General features: G+C 40.7%; 1 protein-coding gene across 2 annotated transcripts in view; it reads left to right on the forward strand.

The window, feature by feature from the left end:
* The window catches only part of pax7a (paired box 7a), a 70,285-nt gene that overhangs the window by 37,633 nt on the left and 16,491 nt on the right, over window positions 1-16,161 (forward strand). For both annotated transcript variants that reach the window (XM_041783940.1, XM_041783941.1), the window contains exons 6-7: window positions 4,309-4,474; window positions 4,810-5,003. In XM_041783940.1, the coding sequence (XP_041639874.1) occupies window positions 4,309-4,474; window positions 4,810-5,003 (360 nt within the window). The remainder of the gene's footprint in view (window positions 1-4,308; window positions 4,475-4,809; window positions 5,004-16,161) is intronic.

Consider the following 16,161-nt stretch of genomic DNA (forward strand, 5'->3'; position numbering starts at 1 on the left):
GTGTCATATGGTATTGCATTGTATCATATCATCATTGCCTTTTGTGTGGTCTGACGACACAATACCCGTACTATACCATACCATACCGTACCATGCCACGCCATACCATACTATCCTATACCATAATATACAGCACAATGCTAAAGATATAATATGATACGATAAGATATAAAAATATATTGTACTGTATCATGAAGTACCATATTGTATGGTATTTCATTGTATCATACTGTGTGGTGTGATATGGTATATGTATTGTAACATATCGTGTCTTTTTTCACTTATTGTATTAGCATTGTATCCTGTTGTATCATATCAGACTGTATTTGTATACTTTTCCATCATAAAGTACCATCATATCCTCCATATTGTATTGTATCATCTAATCGATCAATCTTTGTTTGTATTGCACAAATTAGTAACCAAAGTTATCTGCAAAGAGTGCAGATCTAGACCGCATTCTCTGTTCTAGTTTATCATAATAAAGACAAACACATTGTATCATATGGTACTGTTGTACTCAAGACCACACCACCCAAGACCAAGACTAGCCCGAGACCAGAGTGCACCCACACCGAGACAAGACCAAGACCATAAAAATCAATTTTAAAATACCTTGACAAGGTTGAACAGTTAAAGAGCATTCTCTCTTTAATTTTAGTTTTCTTTTTAATAAATTTGACAGATAAAAACAAGGTGCCTGCAATTCTTTCAAAGCACAACATGCAAAAATCTCAAATCTCGACAAATTTATTCATCTAACTTCTTGTAAAAAATAATTCCTTGTATGTATTTAAAAGCCACTGACAGGTCCAGAATTTTTTTGAATATCTGAAAATTAGATATTTATAGATTTTTTTTAGGTAAATGAGTCCTAAAGTAAGTGTTCAGAGGTATGTCTGACAAGAAAAAAGATGGGCTGATGTCTGATTTTTTGCAGGTGTAGCTATTTATTGTTTTAGCCAGTGCTTCTCCTTATTATCACATTAATGAAGTAGAAGAATAGCTGATCAGTGCTGGCCCTGACTGGTCTTTCTGGAAAATCCAGAGTCCGGCCAGTCTGAAAACTGAGACAAGATCGAGTAAAAATGCTCTCTAGTCCTAGTCAAGACCAAGACTGTTCTCGAGTACTACAACACTATCATATGGTACTGTAGTATTTGTATGCTTTTCCATCATACAGGACCATACTGATTCATATTGAATTGTGTCATACTGTATGGTGGGATATAGTATCATATTGTGAATCTTGTCACATCCTTTGTAATGTATCATATCAGTCAATCAGTCAGTCAGTCATTTTTTGTTGGTATTTTATCATCATAATAGATCTCATAGGCTTTTCTTTTTTATTCAATTTGATGCTGTTGAAAAATAAGACTTTAAATGTATGCAGTTTCTATTTATTGACAGATGAATTGCAGACCAAATATCAGAGCATCAACAAATAAATCTTCCTACACACTGGAAAAAATTAGTTCAAGTTAGGAGTGGAAACTTGGGTAAAGGAGGTTAAAATGCAACCCTAAAAAGGAGAGAGAGGAAAGAAAGAAGCAGACTTTGACGTTTAAGTGTTTTGTGTCTGCTGTGATTGAACACCTCCCTCTCAGGCTGGATGACAAACAGGGGGAAGGAAGTCAAAGTGAACATAAAAGAGGGCTGGGGTGAGTGGATGAGGTCGGAGGTGAAGTGGCACTGCGGGGCGGGGTGACGGGGAGTGTGTGGAAGAAAGGGGAGGTGTGCCCCCCTCCTCTGGTCTGGGCAGCTGTTTGTCTGGCCCAGTTGGAGCTTAGTTCAGACCTTGGAGCACGCTCCACTACATCCCAATAGGAGAAATTTCACTGGAGCCACTCTCTGCATTTGTTTTGGAACCACTGATTGAGGGATTCAAACAGGGTCCTTTGAGACGATAGGGCTTCAGATAAAGATTTCTTGTTGGTTTTCCAGCACAACAGTCATCGCCTGTTGCATCCTGTTAACTTTACAGGGAACATCTAAGAGTAAACCGAGCTATACAGAAAAAAAAAACACCTGAAGTGACTGAGTTTGAAAAGAACCACCTTCAAATTAAGATCTCCTCAGCCTGAGATCCCTTGTCGGACTCTAGGAGTTTATGTGTATGTTTGTGTGTACAAAAAGAGGCAGAACCCAAAGAGTGGTGAGTATGTCACTGTGCAAGTCCCCTTGAAAGTGTCCCCTCTTTAAGACCTGTTTAAAAGGGACGCCCCCTCTTTGTGCGCACTGTTCTCCTTGGCGTATGGAGGAGCTTTTGTCCCCCTCTTTCATGTGCTCTCACAATAGTCCGGGCCGTTTGAAACACAACAGTAGATGAACTGCGCTGACAGTGTATTAAACTCTGATGAATTGCCTGTGCGAGGCATAGATCAATGTCCTTCAACCCTCGGCACACAGTGAAGCCGGGCCTTGTCTCGGGTTAAATGGAACAGGTTGCTAGCTCCTTTCAAAGGGGTCTGATTATATTCATGTTTTGTTGAAGCAGAAGCCTTTTTAAAATGTGTAAATCTTTGTGCTTCAAAAGACTCCCTATTTTTCCACCTCCTTTTCATTCAGGGAATCTGGTGCTGCTCATTTTGTGAGCATTTTGCAGCCTTAGAGAAGCTAAAACACTTTCTGTCCCCCTCTTTAAACTGACATTTAAAGCTTTAAAAACAACCAAATTAAAGCAGCACAGTGCTAATTTACAGTTTAAACGTCTCTGCTCCTTTCTTAAAGCATCACAAACACAGTCAAGGTGTATAATGTAGAAGCCATGGGCCCATGTCTGACCTTTAAGTGACTTCTTTCCTCTGAAGGGGGCTTAGGGCAGCCTGTTTACACAGATCACAGCTTTAGACCCTTAAGAACAACAGGGACGGACCACTGAGCCTCTATGGCAGCTCCCACGGGGGACTGCAGACCCTTAAACACCACCAGATACACCACTCATGCTAACTGGACAGAAAGCAAACAAACAGGGCCATGTACAGCCCTTATTCAAAATCTGATTGGCCACCTTGTTGCCACTTCAGAGCCCTAGACTATATCCATATGGACTCATGAATATGTATAGAAAAATTTAGGCAGACCTCTGAAATCTGACTATCATTGTCTAATAAAAGATGAGGTTTCGGGAGATGCGTGATGAAGAAAGGATGCAGAAATAGTGGACAAGGCAACACAATCAGACGTTACGTCTTATAACAGTGCTGTGTGTAGTGTGACGTAGTCACAGTGTCAACAGAGAAGCAACGACGAACAGAATGGCAGACAGAAATACAATGGAGTAGTTCCATTACATGCATGGAGACTGCAACAGTTGCACACAGGTCACAGGATATAAACATCATCACCCTCACCCACTAGCTATTGGTCATAACTATAACCACCAGTGTTGTCACATCTGCTCACCCTGACTTCATGCAGAGATTTATAAGGCAACTAGCAGGAAAAAGTCTGGGTAAAGTCAGGGCAGAAAAAATAATAATCTCTTCACATTCACACATGCAGGTCACTCTAAAACTTTAGGAAACTTTCATGAGTTTTGTGCATGTGTGAAAGTGAGATATGACTGGCTGTCTTGTCAGAGGCAGGATTTTAGTTAAAATCAGTAGTCCAGTGGTAAAGTCCATGTGCTCTTATGAAGAAGGGGCTGTTGTCCTCAGCCAGCATGCCTGGTTTTAGGTCTGGCCTGTGGCTCCTTTCCCACATGTCATTCCCCACTTTCTCTCTCTCTTCCTGATTTCTGACTTTGTTGTGCAACTTCTTAATTTACAAATTGAAACACAAAAATACAACTTCCTGCAATAAATGCAAAAACGAGGATGTTGTTCCAATACTAATGTGCAGGATTACACTTAGAAACTTACAAAAAAATTCTCAATTGATATCCTCCATGTTCCAAAAGTTGCCTTTAGATAAAACACCAACAGGCAAACGAAAACCTGGTAGGTCCAAAACCACATGGAGCAGAGCATGTCAGATGAACATGTCATAGAGAGAGGTGCAGCATGCTGCAAAGGACCAAATGCAATGGAGAAAGCCCATTGAGCCTTATGTCTCTTAGCGAGGAAGAGACATATCTCAGTTACGTAGCTACAGGCTTACAAGTCTTCTGGAGTGATGTTTTTTCATATTCCTTCTAAAATGAAACTTTTTACATAACTTGTAAATAAGATTGGATTATCAGGTATTTCAACTGATGCGTATGCAGCATGTCGCCAAAAACAGAGCTTGAGTTAATAAAAAGCAAACTCATAGGCTCAGGGACTCTGTGTTTGACTAACTATTTGATCTGGTTCTTCCTTCCAGGTTTGGTTCAGCAACAGGCGAGCTCGGTGGCGCAAACAAGCCGGAGCCAATCAGCTCGCCGCTTTCAACCACCTGCTTCCTGGAGGATTCCCGCCCACAGGAATGCCAACTTTGCCCACATACCAGCTACCAGACTCCAGCTACCCCAGCACCACACTATCACAGGGTAAAAACTCACAAAACTATCTATTTAGAAAGTGTGCAATACTTTCTGTACAGTTTGTCTAATCTCATTTAGATAAAGATTTTAGTAGTCCCTTTTATTTGCTGTATGTCAGATGAATTTAATGTTCTTTTTAATAATATTATAAATAAATAGGAAGCATGTGCATCCTATAAAAACAGAATAGTTTATGTTTTCAATGCCATCTTTGTTTTCTTTTCCGCTGCTGCATTTTTAATGTATAATGAGAAACTTATGACCTGTAAAGTCATACTTTGAGTCTTACCTTGTATTTTCTATACAATTCTCTCTTACCTGTGCTCTGTTCATGGTGTCAGAGGGCAGCACGTTGCACAGACCCCAGCCTCTGCCTCCATCCTCCATGCACCAGGGAGGCCTCAGTGCCGACAGCAGCTCTGCTTATGGCCTCTCATCCAACCGACACAGCTTCTCCAGCTACTCTGACACCTTCATGAGCCCCTCGGCCTCCAGCAACCACATGAACCCTGTCGGCAACGGGCTCTCCCCACAGGTCAGTCCAGCAGATTTTATCTTTAGAAATTAAGTTTGTGCTCATATTTCCAGTCTACATCCTACCCCTCCTCCTCCTCTCACTGCTAAGAACATGTAATTGTACTTGACTGGAAATTAAAATTCAGAAACAGCATGTTCAGCAAACTAACCGGCAGTGTGGGCTTTTATGTTCGCCTTCCAAAGCCCCTGGATTTACTCGAGCTACTCTAAATTGCTACATTTGTAAAACAATTGGATTAACATCAACAAATTAAAATTCATCTTGATAGCACCGCGAGTACTCGAGCTGCTCCAAACAGCCGTTTTCTCCGACTTTCCTGGGACATCTAAATCCTGCAGAACACATGCAGATGAAATAATTAGCTAAAGCTTATGAATGTAGACCCATAATCTGCTTCACGTAATTGTCTGTAGCTGGAAGACTGCAGTGCTATGTGTGATTTTCTTCTGCATCGCTTTACTGCGTGATTTCTAGGCGGTTCACACAGAGGCGATGCATGTTTTACATGTAAGGTTTTCTTGCAAGTTGATCCTGTCATGATAAAGAACATTACCCAGCTTGACTTGGTTTCCAGGTCTCCAAATAGCACTTAAAGTCTAAAATATCTCCTCCATTATTGCTCCTGTTTGCCTTCCTAATGCTTGCTACAGTGCATGTGGGTTTTTAGCCTCCTCTTTTGCAGGATTTTGCATGTTAACCTCCTTGGACACCTTCATTAATGAGCGTTTAAATGCGACTCTATGCTAAGGGTTGAGCCTTAAGTAGCACAGAATGAAAAATGATTTGTATTGATGCAAATCGTGTGTACGGACCGAATTATACACAATTACCCATCAATACTGGCCAGTCTTGCCCACCCTCACCAACAAGATGTGGTTAACAGGCAGAAAATAAGATTGAAATGGTGTGTAAAGAGTTGAAAATGAATTTCAATGCTGCATTTGTCCACAATTACCCCGTCGTTCACACGTGTTTTATTGGGAGTTTTTTTTTTTTCTCCTTCAAATATTTCTCAAAGCAGATTGGAAACATTCTTGGTATTACCCTCTTTCTTTCGGAGAAGAAAGAATTAAGGATTTTGTGACAAAAAAGAGATTTTCTCTCCTGCTGCAGCGACGGAGGATAACATGGAGGCTCACAGCGTGTTTGATTGTTAATCGTGGCACAGGGGCTTTAACTGCTAATGCTCTTGCTGCAAACCTGCAGAAAAACACCAGGAACATGGAGACGTTTTTTTTTTTTTTTTTTTTTTTTCATTAATGGCTCTCTCTAATACTGGCATGGGGTTGCTCTGGCGCTTTCTCTCCCTCTCTGCACAGGCGTTCAAGAATGTGTTGGGATATTAAACATTTCCTGTCATAGTGAGGATTAGGACAGAGCCTTTGGGCAACTGTACAGCATGGCTTTGCACTATTCAATTACTCCATCAAGTGGGCTTGATTAAAAACAAACCTGAGTTACATGTTTAATTTAAGATCCACATTTCCACCCAGAACTTACAGTTTGAATTTTTGTGGCTTAACTTTTTTTGAAGAGGCATATGTTTGCACCATGTTTGCTCTGCGCTGAATTGAAATGTATTGAATGCATGCAGAATGCTGTGTGGCATTCCTATCAGTCTCTCAGCATGGAGATGAATGTTCCCACTGACAGCAGAATCAGAGTTCACTCTGTGGTGCAGCGTCCTGCTGGGCCGGGCAGCCTCCCTCTCTCTCTCTCTCTTTCTCTCTCTCGTTCTGCACAAACAAACAGAAAACACAATGAAAACCAACTTAACCTTTCCTCTCACTGTAAAACCTTCTTGTTTTTGCATTTTAATCAGCATATTTTCAATCATGCATTCATATTTTCTCACACTCCTGCCTCCCTGGAAAAAAGAAGCATCACAAAGAGACTGTCAGTCGAGATGGAAATGAGAATTCGATATTGTAAGTTACAGACAGCATCTGTTTGCAGCAGATATGCTTGTGCATTGGTATGTGCAAGCTATTCCTCCAAGTGTCTGGCATTGATGGCCTAGCTGTCGCTGTAAAGATTGACAAAAATTCTCTGATTCCCCCGTAAATGGGCTGCGCCGGCAAGGTGCCAAGTCTGTAATGGAATCCTGCAGTGTTCAGCGATCCCCGACAGGAGCTCGCGTCCATCCCAATCCCATAACCTATCCCGACAGCGCACATTTTCCCATTACAGGCTTGCTGGAAAAAGCCATCCCCACACTCAAACCGGTGGCTGTCAGTGTGGGAGATGCAGCATGGTGGTGGTCGAGGGAAGTGGTGTGTATTAGGGGAGAGTCAGAGTGATGCTGTGCATGGCTGGGCAAAAGGTATGAAAGCAGAAGTGTGTTTTGTTGTTGGTCTTGTTTCATTTAGAGGCGCAGCAGGTGCTGGAAAGAAGGGAAAACGAAGGCGTGGAGGACAGGAATGTCAGGATTTTTTACCTGGAGATTTAAGCTTGGGTCTGCTTTTTATTATGGCGTTAAAATTATATTTGAAAAAGCCTTTTAGACTTTTATTACCGGTCATTATGAGGCCCAGAATTTGATTTTGCATACTCTTACAAGAAAACAAGTTAGCTAAATTGGCTTTAGACATCCCTACTTGGAATTATATCCAAGCAAAATGGTTTTAAAAACTCTTTAGAGCCTTTTAGATACTTCTCAAATGGCTCTTTGAATCAGTGTTGTATTTTGTGGGGCTGAATTCCTCATTATTGCATGACAGGGACACCTGCTGGGAGAGGAAAGAAAACAACTGCAAGGACTGGAAAGAGAGCCATGCAAGAAGAGCTCTGCAGCAGAGCTTAGGTTTCACTCCTCAGAGAAATCTCTAGAAATAATGACATCAGGGGTTGGAGAGGGGGAAAATGAGTTCTCTTGCAGGGTAGAGGTAGGAGTAGCACAGATGACAGAGTGATAGGGAGTTATGGACGGAGATGCTGTTACAGTGTTGATGAAGGAAGTTGACTAAGTTTCATGAAGAACTTTTTTTCTGTTTTGCAGTTTTATAGAAGTGTTGTGTGTTTTGGAATGACAAGGATGTGTGTATCTGAGGAGGGCCTTTGGGCTGTGTGAGTGGGCCGGGCCTCCACACATCCACATCCACACATACACACAAACGTACACGGGATCAGAGGCAGAGCGGCTCTCACCCCTGCCTCCCTTTGATCTGTGTCCCCAGGCCTGCCTGCCCGCGCGGCACTGCACCGCACCACGCACGCTGACACCACGCTCACCAGCGACTCCCCACAACTGTCTGACAGAGATAAGCCAGGGGAGACTCCAAACTGTGCTGCTGCTCTTCCATTAGCTCGCGCAGACGCTTCTTTTAAAAACGGGATGAATTATTTTTAAGAAGCAAGCTCTGCCGTTGCCAAAAAAAAAAAAAACGGGAGAGGGGAAAATGTACGGAACAATCTGGAGCTCTGGCTTCATTCCGCCTCCCTCCCTGACTTCTAACAAGACATCCCGCACCTGAATACCAATGAGAGGGGGAGATTCGTGTAGTCCCCCACATTATTAAAACTTGGGCATTAAGCCTCTCACCGGGCACTGTGTCAGCTGGCAGGCTCCACTGACAACAAATCAAAGGGGATGAGCACATAGCCTGCATTCACAGCTCCGCCACTCGCAGAGCAAGAGGGGGAATACATACTGGTTAATTAGAACTCCCATTAAAACAAATACTGTTTCAATTTGGCAAGTATAAAAAAAGATGTAAGAGGCTTTCAGAAAAAAGAGACCTGCTGTCGGCAGCTGCCAAGAAAATCCAGGGACTGTAAATCATATCCACTGGCTATACTGTTTCTGCACAGATTATTAGTGTTTGCTGTTGTTTTGCAACACTTTTGAACTCTGAGGAAAGATTCTGTGGCACCACCAGTGTACCTCTGCAAATAGATGCCTCTGATAGGGATGCCAATAAGGGATCCGCCTATTATGCATAAGATGCATCATCAGTTAGGTGAGTCTAGCAATCTGGTGATATGTGCCACGGTTCAACTGGTTTGAGGTGAATTCTTTCAGCTCTAATGGCTTTTATGGAGAGGACAGCTGAAGAGAGACAGGAAATCTGGTTAGAGAGAGTGGGGGAAGACGTGCACCAAACAGCACCAGAACTGTAGCCTGCATATATGTTTTAGCATCTAAGCTAAACTGCCCCGCAGTTAATTTTTGTTTGCATGTATAAAAATCAAAAACTGTAGAAAGAATTGGACATATGTGTGACGTCAGTCAGCTGCTTACAACAGGCAGACTCAAACGGCTCTTGAAGCCAATCCATGGAGGCTTCCATATTGAAATCGCGGTCTCAACCGAATGTTGGAACAACCTAACGGCCCGCCCACTAAGCGTGACTTCCTGTCAGCCTGCTAGCTAGCATTCTGGTTGTCAGAAACAGAGCCTCTCTCTGCTGAGCTTTCTGTCAATCACATGAGGCTCGCCAATCAGCTTTTATCCTTGATATAATCCAAACAATTGTGGTACAAAAAAAATCACCCCCTGTACAGCGGGAGCACAATAAGACACTAGCTAATGAGACACGTTTGGTGTTTTGAACCAGGCTGTAAACCAGTTTATTTCTAGTGTCAAAACCGGCTGTTTAACAGGTGTCCAGACGGGACTTCCAGTGGTCCTGCAGCCAGCCTCAAGTGGACACTCGTGGTATAGCAATTTTTTTTCTTTTTCTTAAAAGTACATTGTTTTCACTTTGTTTATACAGAACTTTTATTAACAAGGTTACAAAGTGCTTTACCAACAGCACACAGTTCAGTGAATAAAGGTAATAGTTAACACTTTTTTAGTGTGCCTTAATTACCTTGTAATTCTATAGAAATAAATGTTGGTTATATAGTAATCTATCACAAATAAGGTGGTAATCACCTATTGATAAGTTGGCATTTTACATAGTAATAGCTCAAAAATATGGTAAACTTAAAGAAGTATTTACCTCGTAATAATGTATTAATTATCAAGTAATTCCTAATGTTGTGGCAGTTCTTTGGTAATTAGGTGGTATATTACCTAACCCCCTAATCCTTACTCTAACCCCTAGATCTAACTTTCCAACCCCTAACCTTGGCCCACTTGGTGGCTTCAGGACACATTTTGCATTATGCCTCCATGTAATATGTGTTAATATAGATGTTTTTAGATATTTTATTGAAGAAAAGAATTTTTATTAAAAATGTTCAGAATTTTCATGTCATATACATAATTTCCTGGCCAACAGGTAATGTATGACAGGTGTCCCGACCCAGCATGCACTGGCCTGTATATTGCCCTTCAATCCCTGCACCAAACCGCAGTAGGGTTGGGGGACTCCTAGCCTCCTAACCCTAAACATTACTTTAAAATTATTCAGGAAGGACTCACTTTAATGTAGTGGCCCAAAATAAAGAAATTACCTTGGAATTATTAATGCAAACTTGTAAAGAAAAGTTCTGTATAAATTAAGTTTATCATTATTATTGTTTGACACAGGTATTGAAAATTATCCTCTTATTTTTAAGCGATTTTTTGATAAAATACCACTGTATTACCAAAGAATTGCCACAATATTATGAGGGTTAGTTTAGAAAAGATACAAGGACCCTCCCTGTCCAGGCTGTCACCCACACAGTTTGGTGTAGAGGGCTGAGGGAAAGGCACGCATTGCTCAGGAAACTCCCATTTAACATCACCCAGACATTCCCACAGGTTACTGGTACCAAAAGGCTGAAGTCAAGAATTAGTTGTGGGATGACTACCCATCAATGGGGAGTTTGCAGCTTTGAAAGTAGGGTACATGGTAATTGGTCAAGTATTTTATTGTGGCTTTACTGTTTTTAATCGTTTTTTAATCGATTGTTCAGCATGTTAGTCGGTAGTAGGCTGTTTTGTTTTTAAATGTGTCTATTTCGGTCCAGCACTGGAGAGTAAAAGACCAGAATTTCAGAACTCAGTCATCAGTAGTGTCTACCCTGGCATCACTGGAAGTTTTGTCCTCGAAACACTAGATTCCCTCCACCAGGTCAGCCCATGGGGTGTGATCAAGACCCAGTCTTGAGTCTGAGTCCCATGCCCAAGTGGAAGGTTCTTGGAGAAGTATTTGTTGCAGTTAGGGTTAGAGGGTTAGGCTTAGGGTAAAATACCATCTAATTACCAGAGAATTGCCAAAATATTATCATTAATTACTAGATAATAACACATTGTTACCAGGTAAATACTTGCTTAATTTTACCAAGGTACTACTTGGTAAAATGCCAACTTATTGCCAGTCAATTACCAGCTAATTCTTGATAAATCACTTGATAATTACCATGGCCATAAGTTAAGATAAGTTCCAAGCAGTTTGTGTAACATGTTGTGCAATGGGCTGCAGGTTTTCAATTACGCTAGCAGCTGTATTGGGGGAGGCAATTAATAGAATTTCTGTTTTGTCATCATTTAGTTTGAGGAAGTTCTGAGAAGTCCAGCAACAAATATCAGAAAGGCAGGTAGTAAGCAGAATGGTGGAATGTCGTGGGACATATCTGCGTATCATCAGCATATCAGTGATATTATACATTGAGATTACTAATGATTTGACCCAATGGAAGCATGTAAATTGAAAACAGTAGTGGACCTGAGATTGACCCTTGTGGAATGCCGTAATTGAAATGAGATTGTATGATTTGACATATAGAAACAATTCAATTTGTTAAACTAATCTCAAGTAAAGCTGGCATATTTGACAACATGCACTGAGGGAAAGTGATGCTGAACTGCTAAAGCAACTTGTTAAAGTAGTAGTTAACTAAAAGAATGAACAGTTTTAATATTTAGTAAAACAGTAGCCTTTGAAATATGTAGCGGATGAACATGTGGCACAAATTTGAAAATCCAAGAACTCTAGATGAGTAAGAATTTCAATGAAGGAATAAAGGAAAAATAGTATTTAAACATAGTTATCTCCATGTTAATACTCATAATGTTGTATTTTTCTTCTTAAAGCAATGCATCTTCATTTTTTTCAGCAGTTTGTAGCATTTTTCCATGCATACACTGTAGTTAAATGGAGAATAGCATAAAAGCATGGGTTTCTAGTCTACACTCAAAGATTTCTAAAGAACTAAAGACAGCATAGAAATGTTGTAGCTGCAGCTTTGAAGTTGGAAACAATTGCATTGAAAGAAAAAACTATTTGAACTTTTTCATCTGCAAGTATGTTCCTTCTGTCATGCTTCTATCAAATGATGCATCTTGATTTATTCCAGTAGCTTGCAGAGATTTTTGCATGCATGTACTGTAGTTTATGAAGCATTACATAGAGAGTTGAATGTTTTCTCAGCCTAACTCAAAGATCTATTAAAAGTGTGCCTCACAGTGCATGTAAAGGTCATAGCTGCCGCTTTAAATGTGGCCTTCCTAAGACAGTGAGTTGCAGTTTATATCCGTCAGTATACCTGAGCCATTTGTTGCTCCCTCCATCTTTATTCTATGTCTCCTGAGCCCCCCCACTGAAACCATTTTCTTCTCCATTCCAAAATATTTTTGGTTGGCGCTTTATGCATTCATAATCTATTTTTCACCTACGAACCTTCCTTCCCTCCATTTGGCTTTTTGTCATTCCCATGATGCCTTGCCAATCGGGCTTTGCTCTCTCTCTCTTTCTCTCTCTCTTTCTTTCTCTCGCTCCCCACCTTCCTCTCGTGCTCCAACTCTCTCCCCTGGAGAGGCGGCTCTTCTTCCCTACGCCCAGATGAAAGGCTACAGCGGACAATAAAAATGCTATTTAAATGCAAGGGTGTTTGTGTGCGGGTGAGAGATATTTCCTGCTGAAAGTGAGCTGCTGCATCCTGATAAATAGTAAATATAAGGGAATGTGATTTACATTTATCTTGCAGAGGCAGCCAATATGAATTTCAGTAAATCCTGGAAGATGGGGATTTAAGGAGGGAAAATGACTGCGACTGATTCTCGTGCTGTGTGTCCCACGCAGTTGAAATGCCTATAAGGTGGAGAGTGGTGGTGCCTTTATTAAAGTATAGGCACAGACATCGATCGTATCTAAAATAGCCTATTACACACAGACATACAGTGTGCCACATGCTCATCTGCAAAGATTTCCCGCCTCAGAGACCCTCATTGTGGAGGTGACTCGTATCAGAATAATCAGATCAGTTAAATTTAGTCTCTAAAGAAGGGTTAGAGTGCAGGTGAAGTGTCTGTTCACTAAACGCTGAGTGACCCCACTCCTCCTCGGGGGTAGGGGTCAGGGTGCAGGGGGTTATAGGATGGCTGAAGGGGGAGAAAAAGAAGAAGAAGAAGAAGGGCTGGTTTGAGGTGAACCTGTCCCAATAGCTGGAGGTCTGGGGATGTTGTCAAGCCTCATGTGGTTCCTCTTAGTTCCAGATGCCACTCTGACAGGTGCATCGCTGTGATTAATACTCTCTCTGACTCTTTCTCTCACCCACGTTCTCTCACTCTGTCCCCCTTTTCCCTCCTCTCTGCATATCCTTTATTGGATTTTCATCCCTTCTTTTTACTCATGCTGGAGCTTTGGCTGTGCAGATATTTGTAGTTTCATTACCAGAATATTAGCAACTGCATAAACATATAACATAAGTCTGATTTTATCATCATACATAAGAGAGAGAATTTTATTTAAAGATCCTGTGAGGAGTTTATTGCATTAGAAACAAACTAAAATTGATACTAATTGATATTTCTACAGCCTACTGTTATCTATAATGTCTGAGACCTCTGCTGCAGGGTAGGTGTCAGCAATAAGAGTTTAAAAAAACTTTTTCCCATGCAAATATTCTTAGGAGTGTTCAAAGAAAGCAGGGTATGATTTTTTGTTTGAAAGATGTTTGTTAAACCTGTTCAGGACAAAAAGCTAAGAGATCAGAGAAACTGCTTCATCATCAGGGGGTGCCATATTAACTTAAACCAAAACTCTCTCCCTGGAGCTTTAAACAGTTTAAATGAGTTCATTTAATTTGTTAGATGGAGGCCTAGGTGTAATGATCGCGCTTTCACATTATTGTCTTACACTCAAATGAAGCTACAGCTAGCGTTCAACTTCCTTTGGATGATTTGGGGCCAATTTAGAGGAGAAAATAAACTCTTTTAGTAAATTTTAATTCAGGATGATGTGGAGAGGCGTCTGGCTGCAGACCTCTGTGGTGGGCGTTTTGGGCTGATCTGTTGCAGACCTCTACAATGGGGTGACCTTGCGTTAAGCAGGAAGTAGCATTCTAAACCTTTTAAGGTTTTTCCTTAGTTTGAGGTGTTATTTTCAATTTTATCCCCCTTATTCAGACCCTAACCCTGACCTTTAGGGTTCAGGTGCCTAACCCTAACCGTCCTTAGGTTTTACTTAGTTTGTTGTGTTAAATTTAATTTATCCCCCTCAGTCAATTTATGACTTTTATTCATAAAGTTGTGTTGCTGTGAAAACGGCCACTCACATGCTTGAGTAATGTACGTCACTGCCCGCCTCACAGTCAAGGTCATTCAATTGTAGAGGTGTGTGGTCAGATCCTCTTGGGGGATATACTGCAGACACATTGTGTAAAATTTGAATAACATCAGGCAGTTGTAAAAATGTAACCTGTCTCACCAGATAGACCATGTCACTTGTTTGGGAACAGAACCTGAGGGTGGTTGGATAAATGATGTGTTATTCATAACGGGCCAATAAGAGCAACAAGACATATGATGTAGCACGGTGGTTCCTAACCTTTTTTCCTAAGGGTCCCCCCTACTCGCGACTAAGAAAGCTAAGCCCCCTCTTGGACCCTCTTTGTAATTGTTTTCATTGACAAAATCCCAACATAACAGGCCCATACAGACTTGTTCTTGACATCTGTGTCCAAACTATCCATTACAACAGTGTATTAGGGCCAGAGAAAAAAGAAAATGCTAATTTAGAGGGAAAAAAAGTTTAAAAAGTTAATTTATAAGAAAAAAAGAAACTCTTATGACTTTAAAAGCACAAAATTTGCCTGAACCCTAGATTAGAATTTTTGAGATTATAAAGACCAAAAATTAAATCTGACCACTGTTTTAAATGTGGTTTCTTGTAAATGTTTGACTTACCACTGTAGTAAAATTAAAATAAAAAAAACTTGAAATTTTTGTGTTTCTAATGTCAAAATTTAAGACTTTTTAAACTCTGGAATTTTCATTTTTTTCTTGTAAATTCCTGATTTTTGAAACTCTGAAATGTTGTAAATATAAGACTTTATAATCTCAAAAAAAAATTTTTTTTAACCACCCAAATTTTGACATTTTTCATCAGAAATCAACAAATTCTCCTTACGTTTTAATATTTTAGGTTGGCCCCTGTATGCCACTTTTTTTTTTGTAATATGAACATCTTATTTTGACAACATTAGAGCAGACAGGGCCTAGCACTCCCCCTGAGATCTTTGGCACCCCCCAGGGGCCCCTGGACCCCAGGTTGGGAACCACTGATGTAGCACATTGAGTAGACTTTGTCACCCGAGCTCAACAGGCATCTGCGGTCATCGTTCACAATCAGTGGAGCTAGTTGGTGAAGCAAACTCATGCCTCTGCCACTCGGGGGTCAGAGCAAAAACATCTCTGCTGCCAAGAAAAGCTTTCAGTGCTGTTTTTTGCTCTCCTTTTAATAAAGAAATGTGCCACTTCTGATAAAACTGCCACAATAGCTACATCCATGCTAACCACTTCACCAGTTGCAATAAAACTAAAGCACGCCTTTAGCTACCACTGTGTTCTCCTCAAATGACCCTGATTCGCTCAGGTCATTCTTTCACTGGGTAGAAATGTTTCAGACAGAAGCTTCGATGGATCTGCTTGATGACTGACATGGAATCTGGCCAATCCCTTGGCTTACAAGGTTAGCTGTGAGTTATAGCCATTATGCACTCTTTAATTTATTCATTTAGTATGATTCATTTTCGCTGTAATAACCGATGTTATCACACATCACATATCCAGCCTAAACCTCATATCTCCATTTTTCTTTTTGCCTTTTTCATAATATTCCATAATATAGTGCTATTGGTCACCTTTTACATCTGTCAGTGGGTTTTACCCAATTTCAAAGCAATGACAAGTGATGCTGACTATCACCATATGATATTAGATCAGTTGAAAAATACAGTGTTTTTGTTTAATTCCCTGAAAAGTCTCATTTCTCATACCATG

The sequence above is a fragment of the Cheilinus undulatus genome, linkage group 3, assembly GCF_018320785.1.
Source record: "Cheilinus undulatus linkage group 3, ASM1832078v1, whole genome shotgun sequence".
Taxonomy (NCBI): domain Eukaryota; kingdom Metazoa; phylum Chordata; class Actinopteri; order Labriformes; family Labridae; genus Cheilinus; species Cheilinus undulatus.